The 23,179-nt window shown below is 40.1% G+C and overlaps 3 protein-coding genes across 8 annotated transcripts; all 3 read left to right on the forward strand.

Moving 5' to 3' along the window:
• The first annotated feature begins 1,716 nt into the window (after nt 1–1,716).
• On the forward strand, nt 1,717–21,747 carry LOC105902739. Its single transcript, XM_042710755.1, has 12 exons — nt 1,717–2,010; nt 2,179–2,208; nt 3,456–3,604; nt 4,326–4,452; nt 4,639–4,908; nt 5,132–5,443; nt 5,674–5,828; nt 5,910–5,957; nt 6,293–6,364; nt 6,802–6,867; nt 7,351–7,871; nt 21,679–21,747. The coding sequence occupies exons 1-11, from the start codon at nt 1,974–1,976 to the stop codon at nt 7,537–7,539; spliced, it is 1,455 nt and encodes a 484-aa protein (XP_042566689.1). The 5' UTR covers nt 1,717–1,973; the 3' UTR covers nt 7,540–7,871; nt 21,679–21,747.
• LOC105902750 lies at nt 7,883–15,798 on the forward strand. Its single transcript, XM_031586849.2, has 11 exons — nt 7,883–10,165; nt 10,339–10,368; nt 11,228–11,376; nt 12,126–12,261; nt 12,449–12,718; nt 12,949–13,260; nt 13,497–13,651; nt 13,733–13,783; nt 14,102–14,173; nt 14,576–14,641; nt 15,108–15,798. Exons 1-11 carry the CDS (start codon nt 10,129–10,131, stop codon nt 15,297–15,299), a joined length of 1,470 nt encoding a protein of 489 aa, XP_031442709.1. The 5' UTR covers nt 7,883–10,128; the 3' UTR covers nt 15,300–15,798.
• LOC116225143 (vegetative cell wall protein gp1-like) lies at nt 16,619–21,747 on the forward strand. Of its 6 annotated transcripts, XM_031586853.2 has the most exons (8): nt 16,619–18,858; nt 19,032–19,061; nt 19,247–19,375; nt 19,467–19,621; nt 19,703–19,750; nt 20,120–20,191; nt 20,625–20,687; nt 21,152–21,747. In XM_031586853.2, the coding sequence occupies exons 4-8, from the start codon at nt 19,553–19,555 to the stop codon at nt 21,344–21,346; spliced, it is 447 nt and encodes a 148-aa protein (XP_031442713.1). In that variant the 5' UTR covers nt 16,619–18,858; nt 19,032–19,061; nt 19,247–19,375; nt 19,467–19,552; the 3' UTR covers nt 21,347–21,747. The 6 variants fall into 6 exon arrangements, with proteins under 6 accessions (XP_031442713.1, XP_042566693.1, XP_042566692.1 ...); XM_042710759.1 differs by having other exon boundaries at nt 16,619–19,061; XM_042710758.1 differs by having other exon boundaries at nt 19,032–19,375.
• Nucleotides 21,748–23,179: the final 1,432 nt, after the last annotated feature.

Raw genomic sequence — 23,179 nt, forward strand, 5'->3', positions numbered from 1 at the left:
ACATGTGACCATTTGTCATTTGGAACATTTTTTTTTTTTGTCCTTGTGCCTCTCATTTCCTGTACATATTTGACCCTAACCTAGGTATACATAAACATACATTGTACTCAGTCAGTCAAAAATACATCAGTTAATTGAGTACATTGTACATAAGGACACTTAGTATGTAGTGGAGCTTTTTCAAGAAACCAGTTGTTCATCTGTATGTTCCTTTCTTATACCTCATTGTCGAGGTTTAACAGATAATCTTCTTACAGACACACTGAGAAAGTAAAGACACCCTTTCAAAGCCTTAGTTTGTCAAATGTGGCCTTACCAGATACCACTATTGGGCACTTTTAGTTTTCTCTGTCATCATTGTTTCAACTTTAAACAATACCTCTTTTCTGTGTGTACAATTATCTATATCAGATTTATATCTTTTTATATTTCTTATTTGTATATTTAATTTCAACAACGCACATGAGCATGTCCTTTGATTCTGTGCTTTCCTTTGAACCACAAGTAGAGAAAAAATGTATAATTAATATTTATTTTTTTAGTGAATACATTTTTATTTGAACTATTATCAGTTTTAACAGAAGATTTACTAATGAAAAGGTTGCAAGACACAAAGCAATGCCATCTCATACTTATGCTTTAAAAGTTCAAATATGCAGTTTGTCAGGGACAAACAAGTTTCCTGATAATTATCCAAATGTGAGGGATGAGTCAAACTATAGTATTTGACATTATATCTTAGCATATACTACATGTTTCTTAAATATTCACAAGGATAGGAAATGTCATGTAGGATAGGAAAATGTATAACAGGAATATTGGGAAACATGTACGCATAAGTGCTTTATGTTTGCAAACACCTCTGTTTTTGATGATTTAAAAACTACATATTGCTCCTTTAAGGATTACATTGCTATGCATCTTGGGGAAAGTTGACCATAGCCATGAAAGCCAGCAATTAAAGCCTCTCTCAGTCTTTCTCAGACCACAGACACACTCATCATGACATCTCTTCTAGTATGCTTTCAGATGGTCCCAGAATCAGAGGAAGATATATTCACTGAAATCCATAGCAATAGCCATGTGTATGTTTAATATATTTGGAAATTGCGTTTATACTCTGTTGTGTGTGTGTGTGTATGTACAACAGATAATGTGTAATAGTATAGATGTAGTGTACATTACTACAGTTACTAACCACTAAAGCCTTACAGATCACAACATTCACTTTAGCTGTTACTTATTGTTACTATTACGGTTTTTGTGTGTTTTTTAGTGAATACATTTTTATTTGTACCGTCAGCTCCACACTCTGGTGAAGCTTACGTTAATAAGTACCAAGTCAACAATGTCATGCTCAAGAATTTACGAATTGTCAAAATAAAAGTTGCTTGTTAAAATATGTCCATCTGCCTGTAGGTTCAATCATTCAATTTATAACACGACTTGAACGGAAGGATTTCGAATTCTTCGGTTTCCATTATGGGTCTTTGAATGTGATTTTACAAAGATTGACTTACTTAAAGACAAATGACAGCTCACTTCACTCCTTTGAATTCTCTTTTTTAATGTGGTACCCTAGAGATCTAAGTGTCAATTACTCACGTTCTTCTTGCTCATGAACACGGAACGATCACTGGATAAGAGAAGCGTTCCTGCATGGGGAAAATTGGGTACAGATTATGGGTAATTTTGATGATAAAAGGTTAGAGGACTTTTATTTTATAAGAGTTCTATGAAATTGCTGGGAAACTTCCTGATGTCACTGAACAATTACAGAAACACTATTGCGAGGGCAATGTATTTTTAGATAGAATTTACCGGTGTGGGTATACAACTTGCTTCCATCCAGTACACCGTTATGATATATAGCTAACCCACTAGTTTGGTGTGGTGTGTTGGCAAGAACTTCGCGTGCTTTTGCTTTTCATTTGCATTTACCCCCAATTTAGATGAGCTCTAGCTGACAGGAGATGCATTTGTTGTCTATGCTCTCTCTGTTAGTTATGGGTGAGTAGTCTCTTAACCTTGATATTAATGTTCAGAGGAGTTGACTAAAGATGTTCGGTGCGACTTTGAATGGATTATTTGCCTTTTTTATTTGTCGCTGCCCATTACTTTTAACTGTTGTGAGTTGCCAATCGATTGTTTTATTTGATGTTATTTTATGTTTTCCAGGGCTTGCCTCCACGACTGGCTACGAAGACGGTAAGTTATTTTGAAAATTGCTTATTTCTGATGTCATAGTGTCGTGGATGTCCACAAACGACCAAGAAAAAGTGGGAGGAACGGTGTAAGGCAATCCAGTAGGCGTTTCAGTTGCTTGATATTACGGCTGGCTAGCACGGATGCGTTGCTTGACGGATGATGGAGGGCGTATCTGGCGAATGGGGTTGTGTTGATAACGGAGACATTTATACACCGTTATTGTAGACAACGTGGAGGTAGAGAACGAGGATTAGGAAGGGCACACGACTACGCCACCCTGGGAATTTCACCCAAGGAAATAGTTAGGATACAATCAAACTAGCCCGACAACAAGGGCACACAGGCTCGTTACTGAGGAGGCAGAGACGTGGTTTCCATAAATAAAATAAAAAATATGTTTTATTAAATGAATCACCAGATAAAATACAACAACACAAGAGTTTGTAGCTGCAGGCGATGGCAGACAAGGGGCATCACTGACAATAGTACTGACACAACAACAATAAAGAAACGGGACTGAGGCTTACCACTAGGGGCAGATAGAGCGGTACCTCTGGGGGTCACAAGATACATGCTCGGCACATACATGCTGGACACACCTAGTACGGGTGAATTAACACATTACTTAGTACAGCACACAACAAGAGATACTACCATCACTGGTGGGGGGCATCACAAGCAGAAAGATATTGAAAGCAAGAAGAAAAAAAGGGCTCACTTTAGATTGAAACACACACACAAACACACACACACACGCACACACACCCAAGCAAGAGCCAACAAACTGAAAAAGGGGAGGCAAACATTAACAGGACAATTGGCAAAACTTAAGACCAAAACCCCACCAAGATTAGGCCCAATTGCCAGAGTGGGTTACATGAATAATGTAATAGGACCTTACTATTACAGCATTAGCCATAGACAAGCGAACTGGTGGACTTGAGTTGGTACCATGGGTACCATGAGCTTTGACCAGCACACACAGAGAGATACATGCCCAGATGGCATCTCCTTGCCCATTTATAGGGGCTGGACGGACTAATAGGGTGCCAGGTATCTACTCACAGAATAGACAGGGTGGGGAGAAGTAAACAAGTGGCGCCGTGATGCAAAATGAACCCTTCCTGCTACACTAGCAAGTACTCATGAGTCACATTTATCCAAAGCAATGACTATAAAAATCACTCTCTCTCTCTCTCTCTCTCTGTCTGTTTGTCTGCCTGCCTGCTTGCCTCTCTTTCTCATAGATCGGGACATGTTTTCCCTCCCGACCAAGAGTGTATGCCCTGGCAAGTCTTTCATCAATCGAAGACCCACCGCATTTCGTGTTTCTGATTTATATTTTAAATCCAGTGTACCTGGAAGCTCTGAAATACTGGTGGCAAACAAGACTATGGTACGTGATTGTGTGTATTCAAATGTTGTTAATTGATAGATCTAATAGTAAAGCCAGTCAGAAGATCTAATATCTAATATTATGTAATATAAGTCTAATGTTAGTCTAACATTAAAGTGAAAAGGGAGTTCAGATCAATGACTGTATATACGTAGAGGTGTATGCAGTCTGTATACATGTGTGTATATAGAGTCCAGAATTCAGGTAGGTCCTCTAGCAGTCTGTTCTGTGAGTGCACTCAAAACAAATAAACATGTTGCTGCAGGAGCATGGAAGGGCTTGAGCTCAAATATCAACAACCTTTCACCAGAATCATGGATTAGACCTTTAATAGTAAATTAATTTAGGACAGAGTAAGTGGGGGAGCTCTGGTGCAGCCATAGTGACACTGTCCCATAACACATGTCATTCCACAAGGTTTGAGTCCAGCCCATGTAGTTTCTCCGTCCTACTCCCCATCTCTCTCCCACTCATCTCCTCTCTGTTTTTCACATTACCTTCCAAATAAGACCTGAAAAGCCCAAAAAGGAGAGAGGAAGGAAGATGCCCTACATGCGTAATAGTGCCATCCAAATCTTGTGCAAATTGTACTTGATCCAACTGCAGATCCTGCCGCTCAAAAGGGGGCTTTTCAACCACAGCCACCTTTCATAACGACAACTGTGAGCTAATTCTTAATCAATGTATTGGCGTAATCTTATTGTTTTTTTAATTCCCTCAGGTATTTCTACCCTTTTATCAATTAAAAGACAATGCAGTATTCATACCTGAGGTAATGAAACATCATGAGGGAGAGTACTTCTGGAAAGTTCCCATTAGGGTCAGAAGGATCGAGCTCATTGTCAAAGGTGAGAACATGTTCTCTTAATTTGTTTCTTATTCATATTTTGTTATCAGCTATCATAATACATTTTTGTATTCATTATTGTTGAATTAAATTATTAATGTTTGTCTCAGCCCAGCCTCCGCCCAGGAGGCAAGGTTTAGGTTTCATAGTGCAGCCATTACCTGATACATGTTTTGCTCTCCCGAAGACTGCGCTGTCCCTCTGGAGGTGAATTATGGAGAGAAGGTTAGTCTAGTGGTGCCCAAGGAGGCTTCCATGTTGGAGTTCACCACTCCTAAGTCATCTGACCGCTGGGTTCTGTGGAGCCGGATCAACACGGACAACACGAGGGGAGCCAGGGGGACGGTGGGAAGTGACCTCTGGGTTGCCCTCAAGATCACCCAAGCGGACGCGGGCCGTTATACTTTCCTGAGGGAGAGCGGGGGTGAAATCTCCAGCACTGCGCTCTTAGTTAAAGGTACACCAGAAAGCACTCCTTACCGGCACCTTACAATTATAGTGATGTACATCTTTTAATTTTCTCTGAAACTGTGCCGTAAATAGTCCTCAAACAGATGCCCCTCAATTTAGTCACAATAGTGTTTTAAATTAGCTTAATGTCATGATGCCTTGGAACTAGAGAGGGTTTTTCTTTCTTGTTTTTCTTTCATTCACTTTCTCTTGCTCCTTCCCTTCTAAAGAACTCCAGAGATATCCTGATCTGAGCGACGAGTCCATCCATCACCACTGGGAAAACAGGTTCCCAGTTCCCGTATCCGAGGCAGTGCTTACGTTTATCGATTCCGACAAAGTTAAGCACGTGCTCTTCAAGAATGGCATGGAGACCGAAGAGGCATTCCGGATGTTTGGGACTCGGATAGAACTACAGGCGATAGAGCTTGGTGAATTGACGCTCACCATTGTGGACTTGAACTCACGTGACACAGGACGATACGAGGTCCACGACAAGAACAAAGACCTTGCTGTTGTAATATGGCTCTCTGGGAGCAGTGGTAAGTGGCTGTTTTCATGTTTTTCATATTTTCTGGTAAAAGGCCACAGTTATTATGTGTCTTCAGTGTATTATCCACATGAATCTCTCTCCATCTCTCCACTCTCTGAACATATTCTGTTTCCACGGATACGAGTGGGCTGCAACTCTCAGAAAAGTTATTTGACATTTATGTTATTCTCACTTTCACACAAACACTCTATCTCTCTCTCTCTTCTACTCCCTCCCTAGATTCAGGTTATCCATCTCGAGAACTGGCTGTGCCCATTGGCACTGCTATTGTTATCAGTATATTGGTGTTCTGTTGCTGCCGTGAGATAAAGTGGTGTTGCAAAAAGAGCAATGCCCCCGTTACTTCAGGCTCCGGACAGCCCGTCTATGTCCATGTAAGTTGGTGTAGTTGTTGCTACCTATCGCTCTCTTTCACGCTATTTCTCTGTCACCACCATACTGTCTTTCTGTCGCAGGATCCTGTACTGTCTGAACTAGGCTACCGCCTACAACCTCAGCCTACGGTGAGAGACTCTGCCCCTACACTCTTAAACCTTATTTCAACCTCTCTATCTCTCTGTCTCTGTCTCTGTCTCTGTCTGTCTCTGTCTCTCTCTCTCTGTCTCTCCTTTAGTGCCTCCTTCTCTTTTTACCATCTTTTTACCATCTCTGTTGCCACTGTTGGACATGGTGCTTGGCCTCTATGCATTGCATCAAGGAGCAACATGTTAACTTGTTTTTCTGAGGATTGAGTTTACTTAAGCTGGACACCATGGACATAAACTTGGTGTGTATTGGTGGAATAAGATCAAAAACACAAGCTAGCCCATGTGTTATTTTTTGTGTGTTTCTCCAACAGGCTCCAAGTGCGGAGCGTCAATCGTGGTTGCAGCCCCCCTCTTCAGCCCACCCCTGGGACAGCGACCCACCGGTAGGTTCAGCGGCCATCACCAAATTCTACATTAGGTGAATGATTTCAACATTACTGTTGAAATCATTCTTCATTCTTCACACTACACTCATTTCTATCCCACAATCTGCCTTCCCCCGAAATAATTATGTCCAGCCCTTCATCACTCCATCTCACACTCTTCCCATATTTCTTTCTGTACCTCTCTACCTCATATTCAGAAAAATGGTCTTGTCTAATTTCTAGTTTTTTGGGCCTATTTGTCACCTACGTTTATATGATATATTTTACATTTATTTTATCACCTTTAATCAGTTTATTTTCATGCTTTTGCAAACTCTTGTGTTTTGGTTACTCTAATCTGTTATAGTTGGCTTTATGTATTTATTCATTCACTGAAACCACTGTGTTTAAATGCTATACTGAAAAAAGTGTTTTTGTTGTTATTGTTATTACAGTCTTACGACGACTTAGTAGGTCCTGAGTATTGCTATCCGTACACTCCTGCTGCTCCTCCTCCTGAGGTATGTAATTTACATTTACATTTAGTCATTAGTCATTTAATATATGTTCCTTATGTATTTACATATGCACACCTGCTCAAAAACGCTGGTTGAAATGAAATGGTACTGAAGTCTTTGAGTTTGGGTGTTTTAGAACTTCAGTTGGCAATGAAAACGCATGGATGTCCGTTTGTCGTGTGTTGTCATATTACCATTTGATGTGCCATGTGTATTAGTTAGGATAGCTGTGTGTGTTTCGCCTTGCTATCCTTTACCTCATACTGGCTTGGTTTTGCATACACACACAAAACATCACAAAAAACACACAACATCACACACACAACATCACAACAACACACACAACAACACACACAGCATCACAACAACAAAGCAATAACAGACATGCACAAAGCAGAGCAGAGCAAGACATACACCCAGGAAATGATCTCTCCAAAAAATACCAAATGTCCCCAGTTTGATCCATCCCTTTCCTTCCGCTGACAGGCTCCGGTTGAAGGAGGAGAAGGAGGAAAAGGAGCCCCCCCTTCCCCCCCCCAGTACCCACTGGACCCGGGCCCCCAGTACCAGCCTCGGGGGTGGGGTGGGGGTCTGGATGATTTCCTCACCAGTTCTCCTCTTAGCATGGACACAAACACAGACACCTATGTCTACAACTCAGACAAGCTCAACTGAGAAAAGCATCGTTCTTCAGGAAAGTTACATTTATTCATTTAGCAGACGCTTCTATCTAAAGAGACTTAGAGCGTAGTATAGATAGACACATAGAGGCACTTAACATTGAGTTAACATGCCTAGACCATCAGGGTACAACTAAATATTCCTGACTTGAAAAACATCTGATGGCTTGCATGTGAACAAGTGCATGCTAAAACTCCATTGCTGGACAATACATTTACATTTAGCAGACGCCTTCACAACAAACAAGCTACAGTAAGTTAGGCGATCCGATGTGAGTAAGCACCAAGAGCTAACTGGCTATCACCTGTACTCTTCTGTAAGAAGAGGTCAGCTGCCTTGAATTTTTTTTTTTGTGTTAAATCAAACACAAGGAAACCTTTACCCTTGTTTTATTAGCTGATTTTATCAAAGATACATAGATCTCTAAATATTTGTGTTGCATATATATTACAGTTATAATACAAAAAACTCAGGATGACTTTCAGGCAACTTTGATGGTCCACATAATGAACATGTGACCATTTGTCATTTGGAACTTTTTTTTTTGTCCTTGTGCCTCTCATTTCCTGTACATATTTGACCCTAACCGAGGTATACATAAACATACATTGTACTAAGTCAGTCAAAAATGCATCAGTTAATTGAGTACATTGTACATAAGGACACTTAGTATGTAGTGGAGCTTTTTCAAGAAACCAGTTGTTCATCTGTATGTTCCTTTCTTATACCTCATTGTCGAGGTTTAACAGATAATCTTCTTACAGACACACTGAGAAAGTAAAGACACCCTTTCAAAGCCTTAGTTTGTCAAATGTGGCCTTACCAGATACCACTATTGGGCACTTTTATTTTTCTGTGTCATCATTGTTTCAACTTTAAACAATACCTCTTTTTTGTGTGTAAAATTATATATATCAGATTTATATCTTTTTTATGTTTCTTATTTGTATATTTAATTTCAACAACGCACATGAGCTTGTCCTTTGATTCTGTGCTTTCCTTTGAACCACAAGTAGAGAAAACATTTATTATTAATATTTTAGTTTTTTAGTGAATACATTTTTATTTGAACTATTATCAGTTTTAACAGAAGATTTACTAATGGAAAGGTTGCAAGACACAAAGCAATGCCATCTCGTACTTATGCTTTAAAAGTGCAATATGCAGTTTGTCAGGGACAAACTAGTTTCCTGATAATTATCCAAATGTGTGGGATGAATCAAACTATAGTATTTGACATTATATCTTAGCATATACTACATGTTTCTTAAATATTCAAAAGGATAGGAAATGTCATGTAGAATAGGAAAATGTATAACAGGGATATTGGGAAATATATATGCATAAGTGCTTTATGTCTGCAAACACCTCTGTTTTTGATGATTTGCAAACACCTCTGTTTTTGATTATTTAAAAACTACATATTGCCCCTTTAAGGATTACATTGCTATAGATCTTGGGGTAAGTTGACCATAGCCATGAAAGCCATCAATTAAATCCTCTTTCAGCCTCTCTCAGACCAAAGACACTCATCATGAAGACTGTACTAGTATGCCGTTTTTCAAGCTTTCAGATGGTCCCAGAATCAGAGGAAGATATATTCACTGAAATCCATAGCGATAGCCATGTGCATGTTTAATATATTTGGAAAGTTATGTGTTCTAAATGTGTGTGAAATTGCGTTTATACACTGTTGTGTGTGTGTGTGTGTATGTACAACAGATAATGTGTAATAGTATAGATGTAGTGTACATTACAATTCTACAGTTATTTACCACTAAAGCCTTACAGATCACAAAATTCACTTCAGCTGTTACTTATTGTTACTAATACGGTTTTTGTTGTTTTTTTAGTGAATACATTTTTATTTTTACCGTCAGCTCCACACTCTGGTGAAGCATACGTTAATAAGTAGAAACTATGTCAACAATGTCATGCTCAAGAATGTACGAATTGTCAAAATAAAAGTTCTTTGATAAAATCTGTCCGACTGCCTGTAGGTTCAATCATTACATTTATAACACGACTTGAACGGAAGGATTTAGAATTCCTCGGTTTCCATTGTGAGTCTCTGAATTTGATTTTTACAAAGATTGACTTACTTAAAGACAAATGACAGCTCACTTCACTTCTTTGAATTCTCTTTTTTAATGTGTACTGGTACCCTAGAGATCTAAGTGTCAATTACTCACGTTCTTCTTGCTCATGAACACGGAACGATCACTGGATAAGAGAAGCGTTCCTGCATGGGGAAAAATGGGTGCAGATTATGGGTAATTTTGATGATAAATATTAGAGAACTTTTATTTTATAAGAATTCTATGAAATTGCTCGGAAACTTCCTGATGTGACTGAACAATTACAGAAACACCATTGCGAGCGCGATGTATTTTTTGGATAAGTTTTAAAAAAAAATGTTGACCGGGGGAATTTACCGGTGTGGGTATACAACTTGCTTCCATACGGTAGACCGTTACGACATATAGTTAACCCACTGGTTTGGTGTGTTGTGTTGGCAAGAACTCTGCGTGCTGTTGCTTTGCATTTGCCCCAAATGTAGATGAGCTCTATAGCTGACAGGCGATGCATTTGTTGTCTATGCTCTCTTTGTTAGTTGTGGGTGAGTAGTCTCTTAACCTTGATATTAATGTTCAGAGGATTTCGACTAAAGATGTTCGGTGCGACTGTGAATGGATTATTTGCCCTTTTTATTTGTTGCTGCCCATTACTTTTAACTGTTGTGAGTTGCTAATCTACCGTTTTATTTTATGTTTTTTTTTAAATGTTTTCCAGGGCTTGCCTCCACGACTGGCTACGAAGACGGTAAGTTATTTTGTAAATTGCTTATTTCTGATGTCATAGTGTCGTGGATGTCCACAAACGACCAAGAAAAAGTGGGAGGAACGGTGTAAGCATAGGCGGAGATACGGGGGGGGACGTGCGGCGGATAAAAGGTGCACACGCAAGACGCGCCGTACCGTTATTAGAAACGCGTTTGGTGTGTTTCAGCCCTTATGGTAGACAACGTGGAGGCAGAGAACTAGGATTAAGAAGGGCACCAACGACTACGCCACCCTGGGACTTTCACCCAGGGAAATAGTTAGGAAACAATCAAACTAGCCCAATAAGGGCACACAGGTTCGTTGCTGAGGAGGCATAAATACAAATATATATATATCTATATATGTTTTATTAAATGAATCACCAGATAAAATACAACAACACAAGAGTTTGTAGCTAAAGGAGATGGCAGACAAGGGGCATCACTGACAATAGTACTGACACAACAACAATGAAGAAACGGGACTGAGGCTTTCTACTAGGGGCAGATAATTAGGCAGAGAGGGCGGTGCCTCTGGGGGTCACACGATACATGCTCGGCACATACATGGACACACCTAGTACAGGTGAATTAACACATTACTTAGTACAGCACACAACAAGAGATACTACTATTACTGGTGGGGGGGGCATCACAAGCAGAACGATATTCAAAGCAAGAAAAAAAAACACAGTGGCGGCGTGATGCAAAATGAACCCTTCCTGCTACTCATGAGTCACATTTATCCAAAGCAATGACTATAAAAATCACTCACTCTCTCTCTCTCTCTCTCTCTGTCTGTCTTTCTGTCTGCCTGTCTGTCTGTCTGCCTGCCTGCCTGCTTGCATCTTTTTCTCATAGATTGGGACATGTTTTCCCTCCAGACCAAGAGTGTATGCCCTGGCAAGTCTTTCATCAATCGAAGACCCACCGCATTTCGTGTTTCTGATTTATATTTTAAATCCAGTGTACCTGGAAGCTCTGAAATACTGGTGGCAAACAAGACTATGGTATGTGATTGTGTGTATTCAAATGTTTTTAATTGATAGATATAATAGTAAAGCCAGTCAGAAGATCTAATATCTAATATTATGTAATATAAGTCTAATGTTAGTCTAACATTAAAGCCAGTGAAAAGGGAGTTCAGATCAATGACTGTATATAGAGGTGTATGCAGTCTGTATACATGTGTGTATATAGAGTCGAGAATTCAGGTAACGATCCAATAAACATTTCAGCAAATTGCTCCTCACGGTAGCAGTGTTCTACGAGTGCACTCAAAAAAATAAACATGTTGCTGCAGGAGTATGGAAGGGCTTGAGCTCAAATATCAACAACCTTTCACCAGAATCATGGATTAGACCTTTAATAGTAAATTCATTCTGGACAGAGTAAGTGGGCGAGCTGTGGTGCAGCCATAGTGACACTGTCCCATAACACATGTCATTCCACAAGGTTTGAGTTCAGCCCATGTAGTTTCTCCGTCCTACTCCCCATCTGTCTCCCACTCATTTCCTCTCTGTTTTTCACATTACCTTCCAAATAAGACCTGAAAAGCCCAAAAAGGGGAGAGGAAGAAAGATGCTCTACATGTGTAATAGTGCCATCCAAGTCTTAGTCAAATTGTACTAGATCCAACTGCAGATCCTGCTGCTCAAAAGGGGGCTTTTCAACCACAGCCACCTTTCATAACGGCAGCTGTGAGCTCATTCTTAATCAATGTGTTGCCGTAATCTTATTGTTTTTTTAATTCCCTCAGGTATTTCTCCCCTTTTATCAATTCAAAGACAATGCAGTATTCATACCTGAGGTAATGAAACATCATGAGGGAGAGTACTTCTGGAAAGGTTCTTACTTTCCCATTATGGCCAAAAGGATCAAGCTCATTGTCAAAGGTGAGAACATGTTCTCTTAATTTGTTTCTTATTCATATTTTGTTATCAGCTATCACAATACATTTTTTTATTCATTAATGTTGAATCAAAATGATTAATGTTTGTCTCAGCCCAGCCTCCGCCCAGGAGGCAAGGTTTAGGTTTCATAGTGCAGCCATTACCTGATACGTGTTTTGCTCTCCCGAAGACTGCGCTGTCCCTCTGGAGGTGAATTATGGAGAGAAGGTTAGTCTAGTGGTGCCCAAGGAGGCTTCCGTGTTGGAGTTCACCACTCCTAAGTCATCTGACCGCTGGGTTCTGTGGAGCCGGATCAACACGGACAACACGAGGGGAGCCAGGGGGACGGTGAGAGGTGACTTCTGGGTTGCCCTTCAGATCACCCAAGCGGACGCGGGACGCTATACTTTCCTGAGGGAGAGCGGGGGCGAAATCTCCAGCACTGCGCTCTTAGTTAAAGGTACACCAGAAAACACTAAGTCCTCCTTACCGGCACCTTACAAGTATGGTGATGTACATCTTTTAATTTTCTCTGAAACTGTGCCGTAAATAGTCCTCAAACAGATGCCCCTCAATTTAGTCACAACAGTGTTTTAAATTAGCTTAATGTCATGATGCCTTGGAACTAGAGAGTGTTTTTCTTTCTTGTTTTTCTTTTATTCACTTTCTCTTGCTCCTTCCCCTCTAAAGAACTCCAGAGATATCCTGATCTGAGCGACGAGTCCATCCATCACCACTGGGAAAACAGGTTCCCAGTTCCCGTATCCGAGGCAGTGCTTACGTTTATCGATTCCGACAAGGTTAAGCACGTGCTCTTCAAGAATGGCATGCAGACCGAAGAGGCATTCCGGATGTTTGGGACTCGGATAGAACTACAGGCGATAGATCTTGGTGATTTGACGCTCAGCATTGTGGACTTGAACTCACGTGACGCAGGACGATACGAGGTCCACGACAAGAACAAAGACCTTGCTGTTGTAATATGGCTCTCTGGGAGCCTTGGTAAGTGGCTGTTTTCATATTTTCATATTTTCTGGTAAAAGGCCACAGTTATTATGTGACTTCAGTGTATTATCCACATGAATCTCTCCATCTCTGCCCCACCCTCTGAACATATTCTGTTTCCACGGATACGAGTGGGCTGATTCTGCAACTCTCAGAAAAGTTATTTGACATTCATGTTATTCTCACTTCCACACAAACACTCAATCTCTCTCTCTCTTCTACTCCCTCCTTAGATTCAGGTTATCCATCTCGAGACCTGGTTGTGCCCATTGGCGCTGCTATTGTTATCAGTACATTGGTGTTCTGTTGCTGCTGTGTGAGAAAGTGGTGTTGCAAAAAGAGCAATGCCCCTGTTACTTCAGGCCCCGGACAGCCCGTCTATATCCATGTAAGTGGGTGTAGTTGTTGCTACCTATCGCTCTCTTTCACGCTTTTTCTCTGTCACCACCATACTGTCTTTCTGTCGCAGGATCCTGTTGTAATGTCTGAACCAGGCTACCGCCTACAACCTCAGCCTACGGTGAGAGACTCTGCCCCTACACTCTTAAACCATATTTCAACCTCTCTCTCTCTCTGTCTCTCCTTTAGTGCCTCCTTCTCTCAATATAACAATTTAATGAACCTGAGTATATCCTTTTACCATCTCTGTTGCCACTGTTGGACTTGGTGCTTGGCCTCTATGCATTGCATCAAGGAGCAACATGTTAACTTGTTTTTCTGTGGATTGAGTTTACTTAAGCTACAGTCACCATGGACATAAACTTGGTGTGTATTGGTGGAATAAGATCAAAAACACAAGCTAGCCCATGTGTTGTTTTTTTGTGTGTTTCTCCTACAGGCTCCAAGTGCAGAGCGTCAACCGTGGCTGCAGCCCCCCTCTTCAGCCCAGCCCTGGGACTGCGACCCACCGGTAAGTTCAGCGGCCATCACCAAATCCTACATTACTCAAAATCATTCTTCATTCTTCACACTACACTCATTTCTATCCCTCAATCTGCCTTCCCCCGAAATAATTATGTCCAGCCCCTCACACACTCCCCATATTTCTTTCTGTACCTCTCTACCTCATATTCAGAAAAATGGTCTTGTCTAATTTCTAGTTTTTTGGGCCTATTTGTCACCTACGTTTATATGATATATTTTACATTTATTTTATCACCTTTTATCAGTTTCTTTTCATGCTCTTGCAAACTCTTGTGTTTTGGTTACTCTAATCTGTTATAGTTGGCTTTATGTATTTATTCATTCACTGAAACCACTGTGTTTAAATGCTATACTGAAAAAAGTGTTTTTGTTGTTATTGTTATTACAGTCTAACGACGACTTGGTAGGTCCTGAGTATTGCTATCCGTACACTCCTGCTGCTCCTCCTCCTGAGGTATGTAATTTACATTTACATTTTCATTTAGTCATTTAATATATGTTCCTAATGTATATACAAATGCACACGTGCTCAAAAACGCTGGTTGAAATAAAATGGTACTGAAGTCTTTGAGTTCGAGTGTTTTAGAACTTCAGTTGGCAATGAAAACGCATGGATGTCCGTTTGTCGTGTGTTGTCATATTACCATTTGATGTGCCACGTGTATTAGTTAGGATAGCTGTGTGTGTTTCGCCTTGCTATCCTTTACCTCATACTGGCTTGGTTTTGCATACACACACAAAACATCACAAAAAACACACAACATCACAACAACACACACAACAACACACAGCATCACAACAACAAAGCAATAACAGACATGCACAAAGCAGAGCAGAGCAAGACATACACCCAGGAAATGATCTCTCCAAAAAATACCAAATGTCCCCAGTTTGATCCATCCCTTTCCTTCCGCTGACAGGCTCCGGTTGAAGGAGGAGAAGGAGGAAAAGGAGCCCCCCCTTCCCCCCCCCGTAGTACCCCACTGGACCCGGGCCCCCAGTACCAGCCTCGGGGGTGGGGTGGGGGTCTGGATGATTTCCTCACCAGTTCTCCTCCTAACATGGACACAAACACAGACACCTATGTCTACAACTCAGACAAGCTCAACTGAGAAAAGCATCGTTCTTCAGGAAAGTTACATTTATTCATTTAGCAGACGCTTCTATCTAAAGAGACTTAGAGCGTAGTATAGATAGACAGATAGAGGCACTTAACATTGAGTTAACATGCCTAGACCATCAGGGTACAACTAAATATTCCTGAGTTGAAAAACATCTGATGGCTTGCATGTGAACAAGTGCATGCTAAAACTCCATTGCTGGACAATACATTTACATTTAGCAGACGCCTTCACAACAATCAAGCTACAGTAAGTTAGGCGAGCCGATGTGAGTAAGCACCAAGAGCTAACTGGCTATCACCTGTACTCTTCTGTAAGAGGAGGTCAGCTGCCTTAAACCTTGTGCGCCTGCTGAAAAAAAAATGTGTTGAATCAAACTCAAGGAAACCTTCACCCTTCAGTCAAAGATACATAAAACTCTAAATATATATGTGTTGCATATACAGATGTGGACAAAATAGTTGGTACCCTTCCGTTAAAGAAAGAAAAACCCACAATGGTCACTGAAATAATTTGAAACTGACAAGCTCCAGTTTTGTCTCATCTGTCCAAAGGACATTCTCCCAGAAGCCCTGTGGCTTGTCAATATGCATTTTGGCAAATTCCAGTCTCGCTTTTATATGATTTGCTTTCAACAGTGGTGTCCTCCTCGGTCGACTTTGGTTCAAACAGCGACGGATGGTGCGATCTGACACTGATGTACCTTGACCTTGGAGTTCACCTCTAATCTCGTTTAAAGTTGTTCTGGGCTCTTTGGTTACCATTCGTATTATCCGTCTTTTCAATTTGTCATCAATTTTCCTCTTGCGGCCACGTCCAGGGAGGTTGGCTACAGTCCCCTGGACCTTAAACTTTTGAATAATATGTGCAACTGTAGTCACAGGAATATCAAGCTGCTTGAAGATGGTCTTATAGCCTTTACCTTTAACATGCTTGTCTATAATTTTCTTACGAATCTCCTGAGACAACTCTGTCCTTAGCTTTCTGTGGTCCATGTTCAGTGTGGTACACACCATGATACCAAACAGCACAGCGACTCATTTTCACACTTTAAATAGGCAGACTGACTGATTACAAGTTTGAAGACACCTGTAATGTTAATCAGAGGACACACCTTAGTTTAACATGTCCCTATGGTCAAAATATTTGCAATCTTTTCTAGTGGTACCATCATTTTTGTCCAGGCCTGTTTAATTCGTTTTCTTTTTTATTATTATTATTCTGTTGAACCACAATTCAAAAGCAATGTCTGATTTACATTAGATAATTTTCAGTACATTTTTATTTATTATTACTTTTGTCAGTTTCAAGTTATTTCAGTGACCATTGTGGCTTTTTGTTCTTTTAACGGAAGGGTACCAACAATTTTGTCCACGTCTGTATATTATAGTTATAATACAAAAAATTCAGGGTGACTTTCAAGCAGCTTTGGACAGCTTTGATGAACATGTCACCATTTGTCATTTGGAACTTTTTTTTTTGTCCTTGTACCTCTCATTTCCTGTACATATTTGACCCTAACCTAGGTATACATAAACATACATTGTACTCAGTCAGTCAAAAATACATCAGTTAATTGAGTACATTGTACATAAGGACACTTAGTATGTAGTGGAGCTTTTTCAAGAAACCAGTTGTTCATCTGTATGTTCCTTTCTTATACCTCATTGTCGAGGTTTAACAGATAATCTTCTTACAGACACACTGAGAAAGTAAAGACACCCTTTCAAAGCCTTAGTTTGTCAAATGTGGCCTTACCAGATACCACTATTGGGCACTTTTATTTTTCTGTGTCATCATTGTTTCAACTTTAAACAATACCTCTTTTCTGTGTGTAAAATTATATATATCAGATTTATATCTTTTTTATATTTCTTATTTGTATATTTAATTTCAACAACGCACATGAGCTTGTCCTTTGATTCTGTGCTTTCCTTTGAACCACAAGTAGAGAAAACATTTATTATTAATATTTTAGTTTTTTAGTGAATACATTTTTATTTGAACTATTATCAGTTTTAACAGAAGATTTACTAATGAAAAGGTTGCAAGACACAAAGCAATGCCATCTTGTACTTATGCTTTAAAAGTGCAATATGCAGTTTGTCAGGGACAAACTAGTTTCCTGATAATTATCCAAATGTGTGGGATGAGTCAAACTATAGTATTTGACATTATATCTTAGCATATACTACATGTTTCTTAAATATTCAAAAGGATAGGAAATGTCATGTAGAATAGGAAAATGTATAACAGGGATATTGGGAAATATATATGCATAAGTGCTTTATGTCTGCAAACACCTCTGTTTTTAATGATTTGCAAACACCTCTGTTTTTGATTATTTAAAAACTACATATTGCCCCTTTAAGGATTACATTGCTATAGATCTTGGGGTAAGGCGACCATAGCCATGAAAGCCATCAATTAAATCCTCTTTCAGCCTCTCTCAGACCAAAGACACTCATCATGAAGACTGTACTAGTATGCCGTTTTTCAAGCTTTCAGATGGTCCCAGAATCAGAGGAAGATATATTCACTGAAATCCATAGCGATAGCCATGTGTATGTTTAATATATTTGGAAAGTTATGTGTTCTAAATGTGTGTGAAATTGCGTTTATACACTGTTGTGTGTGTGTGTGTGTGTATGTACAACAGATAATGTGTAATAGTATAGATGTAGTGTACATTACAATTCTACAGTTATTTACCACTAAAGCCTTACAGATCACAACATTCACTTCAGCTGTTACTTATTGTTACTAATACGGTTTTTGTTGTTTTTTACATTTTTATTTTTACCGTCAGCTCCACACTCTGGTGAAGCGTACGTTAATAAGTAGAAACTATGTCAACAATGTCATGCTCAAGAATGTACGAATTGTCAAAATAAAAGTTCTTTGATCAAATCTGTCCGACTGCCTGTAGGTTCAATCATTACATTTATAACACGACTTGAACGGAAGGATTTAGAATTCCTCGGTTTCCATTGTGGGTCTCTGAATTTGATTTTTACAAAGATTGACTTACTTAAAGACAAATGACAGCTCTCTTCACTCCTTTGAATTCTCTTTTTTAATGTGGTACCCTAGAGATCTAAGTGTCAATTACTCACGTTCTTCTTGCTCATGAACACGGAACGATCACTGGATAAGAGAAGCGTTCCTGCATGGGGAAAAATGGGTGCAGATTATGGGTAATTTTGATGATAAAGATTAGAGAACTTTTATTTTATAAGAATTCTATGAAATTGCTCGGAAACTTCCTGATGTGACTGAACAATTACAGAAACACCATTGCGAGCGCGATGTATTTTTTGGATAAGTTTTTAAAAAAAATGTTGACCGGGGGAATTTACCGGTGTGGGTATACAACTTGCTTCCATACGGTACACCGTTACGACATATAGCTAACCCACTGGTTTGGTGTGTTGTGTTGGCAAGAACTCTGCGTGCTGTTGCTTTGCATTTGCATTTACCCCAAATGTAGATGAGCTCTATAGCTGACAGGCGATGCATTTGTTGTCTATGCTCTCTTTGTTAGTTGTGGGTGAGTAGTCTCTTAACCTTGATATTAATGTTCAGAGGATTTCGACTAAAGATGTTCGGTGCGACTGTGAATGGATTATTTGCCCTTTTTATTTGTTGCTGCCCATTACTTTTAACTGTTGTGAGTTGCTAATCGACCGTTTTATTTTATGTTTTTTTTTAAATGTTTTCCAGGGCTTGCCTCCACGACTGGCTACGAAGACGGTAAGTTATTTTGTAAATTGCTTATTTCTGATGTCATAGTGTCGTGGATGTCCACAAAAGACCAAGAAAAAGTGGGAGGAACGGTGTAAGCATAGGCGGAGATACGGGGGGGGCGTGCGGCGGATAAAAGGTGCACAAGCAAGGCGCGCCGTACCGTTATTAGAAACGCTTTTGGTGTGTTTCAGCCCTTATGGTAGACAACGTGGAGGCAGAGAACTAGGATTAAGAAGGGCACCAACGACTACGCCACCCTGGGACTTTCACCCAGGGAAATAGTTTGGAAACAATCAAACTAGCCCAATAAGGGCACACAGGTTCGTTGCTGAGGAGGCATAAATACAAATATATATATACTCACTTTCACACAAACACTCTATCTCTCTCTCTCTTCTACTCCCTCCCTAGATTCAGGTTATCCATCTCGAGAACTGGCTGTGCACATTGGCACTGCTATTGTTTTCAGTATAGTGGTGTTCTGTTGCTGCCGTGGGATGAAGTGGTGTTGCAAAAAGAGCAATGCCCCCGTTACTTCAGGCTCCGGACAGCCCGTCTATATCCATGTAAGTGGGTGTAGTTGTTGCTACCTATCGCTCTCTTTCACGCTACTTCTCTGTCACCACCACACTGTCTTTCTGTCGCAGGATCCTGTACTGTCTGAACTAGGCTACCGCCTACAACCTCAGCCTACGGTGAGAGACTCTGCCCCTACACTCTTAAACCTTATTTCAACCTCTCTATCTCTCTGTCTCTGTCTCTGTCTCTCTCTGTCTCTCTCTGTCTCTCTCTCTCTCTCTCTCTGGCTCACCTTTAGTGCCTCCTTCTCTGAATATCACAATTTAATGAACCTGAGTATATCTTTTTACCATCTCTGTTGCCACTGTTGGACATGGTGCTTGGCCTCTATGCATTGCATCAAGGAGCAACATGTTAACTTGTTTTTCTGAGGATTGAGTTTACTTAAGCTGGACATCATGGACATAAACACGTGGTGTGTGTTGGTGGAATAAAATCAAAAACAGAAGCTAGCCCATGTGTTTTTTTGTGTGTTTCTCCTACAGGCTCCAAGTGCAGAGCGTCAACCGTGGCTGCAGCCCCCCTCTTCAGCCCAGCCCTGGGACAGCGACCCACCGGTAGGTTCAGCGGCCATCACCAAATTCTACATTAGGTGAATGATTTAAACAATACTGTTGAAATCATTCTTCATTCTTCACACTACACTCATTTCTATCCCACAATCTGCCCTTCCCCCGAAATAATTATGTCCAGCCCTTCATCACTCCATCTCACACTCTTCCCATATTTCTTTCTGTACCTCTCTACCTCATATTCAGAAAAATGGTCTTGTCTAATTTCTATTTAGCCTATTTGTCACCTACGTTTATATGATATATTTTACATTTATTTTATCACCTTTTATCAGTTTCTTTTCATGCTCGTGCAAACTCTTGTGTTTTGGTTACTCTAATCTGTTATAGTTGGCTTTATGTATTTATTCATTCACTGAAACCACTGTGTTTAAATGCTATACTGAAAAAAGTGTTTTTGTTGTTATTGTTATTACAGTCTTACGACTTAGTAGGTCCTGAGTATTGCTATCCGTACACTCCTGCTGCTCCTCCTCCTGAGGTATGTAATTTACATTTACATTTAGTCATTTAATATATGTTCCTAATGTATTTACATACGCACACCTGCTCAAAAACGCTGGTTGAAATGAAATGGTACTGAAGTCTTTGAGTTCGGGTGTTTTAGAACTTCAGTTGGCAATGAAAACGCATGGATGTCCGTTTGTCGTGTGTTGTCGTATTACCATTTGATGTGCCACATGTATTAGTTAGGATAGCTGTGTGTGTTTCGCCTTGCTATCCTTTACCTCATACTGGCTTGGTTTTGCATACACACACAAAACATCACAAAAAACACACAACATCACACACACAACATCACAACAACACACACAGCATCACAACAACAAAGCAATAACAGACATGCACAAAGCAGAGCAGAGCAAGACATACACCCAGGAAATGATCTCTCCAAAAAATACCAATTGTTCCCAGTTTGATCCATCCCTTTCCTTCTGCTGACAGGCTCCGGTTGGAGAAGGAGGAGAAGGAGGAAGAGGTGCCCCCCCTCCCCCCCCCCGCAGTACCCCACTGGACCCGGGCCCCCAGTACCAGCCTCGGGGGTGGGGTGGGGGTCTGGATGATTTCCTCACCAGTTCTCCTCCTAACATGGACACAAACACAGACACCTATGTCTACAACTCAGACAAGCTCAACTGAGAAAAGCATCGTTCTTCAGGAAAGTTACATTTATTCATTTAGCAGACGCTTCTATCTAAAGAGACTTAGAGCGTAGTATAGATAGACACATAGAGGCACTTAACATTGAGTTAACATGCCTAGACCATCAGGGTACAACTAAATATTCCTGACTTGAAAAACATCTGATGGCTTGCATGTGAACAAGTGCATGCTAAAACTCCATTGCTGGACAATACATTTACATTTAGCAGACGCCTTCACAACAATCAAGCTACAGTAAGTTAGGCGATCCGATGTGAGTAAGCACCAAGAGCTAACTGGCTATCACCTATACTCTTCTGTAAGAGGAGGTCAGCTGCCTTGACCATGTGCGCCTGCTGAAAAAAAAATGTGTTGAATAAAACTCAAGGAAACCTTCACCCTTGTTTTACTAGCTGATTTAGTCAAAGATACATAAAACTCAAAATATATATGTGTTGCATATACAGACGTGGACAAAATTGTTGGTACCCTTCCGTTAAAGAAAGCTCCAGTTTTGTCTCGTCTGTCCAAAGGACATTCTCCCAGAAGCCCTGTGGCTTGTCAATATGCATTTTGGCAAATTCCAGTCTCGCTTTTATATGATTTGCTTTCAACAGTGGTGTCCTCCTCGGTCGACTTTGGTTCAAACAGCGACGGATGGTGCGATCTGACACTGATGTACCTTGACCTTGGAGTTCACCTCTAATCTCGTTTAAAGTTGTTCTGGGCTCTTTGGTTACCATTCGTATTATCCGTCTTTTCAATTTGTCATCAATTTTCCTCTTGCGGCCACGTCCAGGGAGGTTGGCTACCGTCCCCTGGACCTTAAACTTTTGAATAATATGTGCAACTGTAGTCACAGGAATATCAAGCTGCTTGAAGATGGTCTTATAGCCTTTACCTTTAACATGCTTGTCTATAATTTTCTTTCGAATCTCCTGAGACAACTCTGTCCTTAGCTTTCTGTGGTCCATGTTCAGTGTGGTACACACCATGATACCAAACAGCACAGCGACTAATTTTCACCCTTTAAATAGGCAGACTGACTGATTACAAGTTTGAAGACACCTGTAATGTTAATCAGAGGACACACCTTAGTTTAACATGTCCCTATGGTCAAAATATTTGCAATCTTTTCTAGTGGTACCATCATTTTTGTCCAGGCCAGTTTAATTCGTTTTCTTTTTTATTATTATTATTCTGTTGAACCACAATTCAAAAGCAATGTCTGATTTACATTAGATCATTTTCAGTACATTTTTATTTATTATTACTTTTGTCAGTTTCAAGTTATTTCAGTGACCATTGTGGCTTTTTGTTCTTTTAACGGAAGGGTACCAACAATTTTGTCCACGTCTGTATATTATAGTTATAATACAAAAAATTCAGGATGACTTTCAAGCAGCTTTGGACAGCTTTGATGAACATGTCACCATTTGTCATTTGGAACTTTTTTTTTTTGTCCTTGTGCCTCTCATTTCCTGTACATATTTGACCCTAACCTAGGTATACATAAACATACATTGTACTCAGTCAGTCAAAAATACATCAGTTAATTGAGTACATTGTACATAAGGACACTTAGTATGTAGTGGAGCTTTTCTCAAGAAACCAGTTGTTCATCTGCATGTTCCTTTCTTATACCTCATTGTCGAGGTTTAACAGATAATCTTCTTACAGACACACTGAGAAAGTAAAGACACCCTTTCAAAGCCTTAGTTTGTCAAATGTGGCCTTACCAGATACCACTATTGGGCACTTTTATTTTTCTGTGTCATCATTGTTACAACTTTATACAATACCTCTTTTCTGTGTGTAAAATTATATATA

Source organism: Clupea harengus, chromosome 20, assembly GCF_900700415.2.
Source record: "Clupea harengus chromosome 20, Ch_v2.0.2, whole genome shotgun sequence".
Classification (NCBI taxonomy): domain Eukaryota; kingdom Metazoa; phylum Chordata; class Actinopteri; order Clupeiformes; family Clupeidae; genus Clupea; species Clupea harengus.

What these genes read in the sequence shown, in the direction of transcription:
- LOC105902739 (XM_042710755.1), top strand. Translation starts at nt 1,974, where the DNA reads ATGCATTTGTTGTCTATGCTCTCTCTGTTAGTTATGG. An exon ending in ATGGCTCTCTGGGAGCAGTG is followed by an intron (nt 5,444 to 5,673) that starts GTAAGTGGCTGT and finishes CTCCCTCCCTAG; the next exon opens with ATTCAGGTTATCCATCTCGA. An exon ending in CTGCTGCTCCTCCTCCTGAG is followed by an intron (nt 6,868 to 7,350) that starts GTATGTAATTTA and finishes TTCCGCTGACAG; the next exon opens with GCTCCGGTTGAAGGAGGAGA.
- LOC105902750 (XM_031586849.2), top strand. Translation starts at nt 10,129, where the DNA reads ATGCATTTGTTGTCTATGCTCTCTTTGTTAGTTGTGG. An exon ending in GCTCTCTTTGTTAGTTGTGG is followed by an intron (nt 10,166 to 10,338) that starts GTGAGTAGTCTC and finishes AATGTTTTCCAG; the next exon opens with GGCTTGCCTCCACGACTGGC. An exon ending in GACAGCCCGTCTATATCCAT is followed by an intron (nt 13,652 to 13,732) that starts GTAAGTGGGTGT and finishes TTTCTGTCGCAG; the next exon opens with GATCCTGTTGTAATGTCTGA.
- LOC116225143 (XM_031586852.2), top strand. Translation starts at nt 18,822, where the DNA reads ATGCATTTGTTGTCTATGCTCTCTTTGTTAGTTGTGG. An exon ending in CACGACTGGCTACGAAGACG is followed by an intron (nt 19,062 to 19,466) that starts GTAAGTTATTTT and finishes CTCCCTCCCTAG; the next exon opens with ATTCAGGTTATCCATCTCGA. An exon ending in CCTGGGACAGCGACCCACCG is followed by an intron (nt 20,192 to 20,624) that starts GTAGGTTCAGCG and finishes TTGTTATTACAG; the next exon opens with TCTTACGACTTAGTAGGTCC.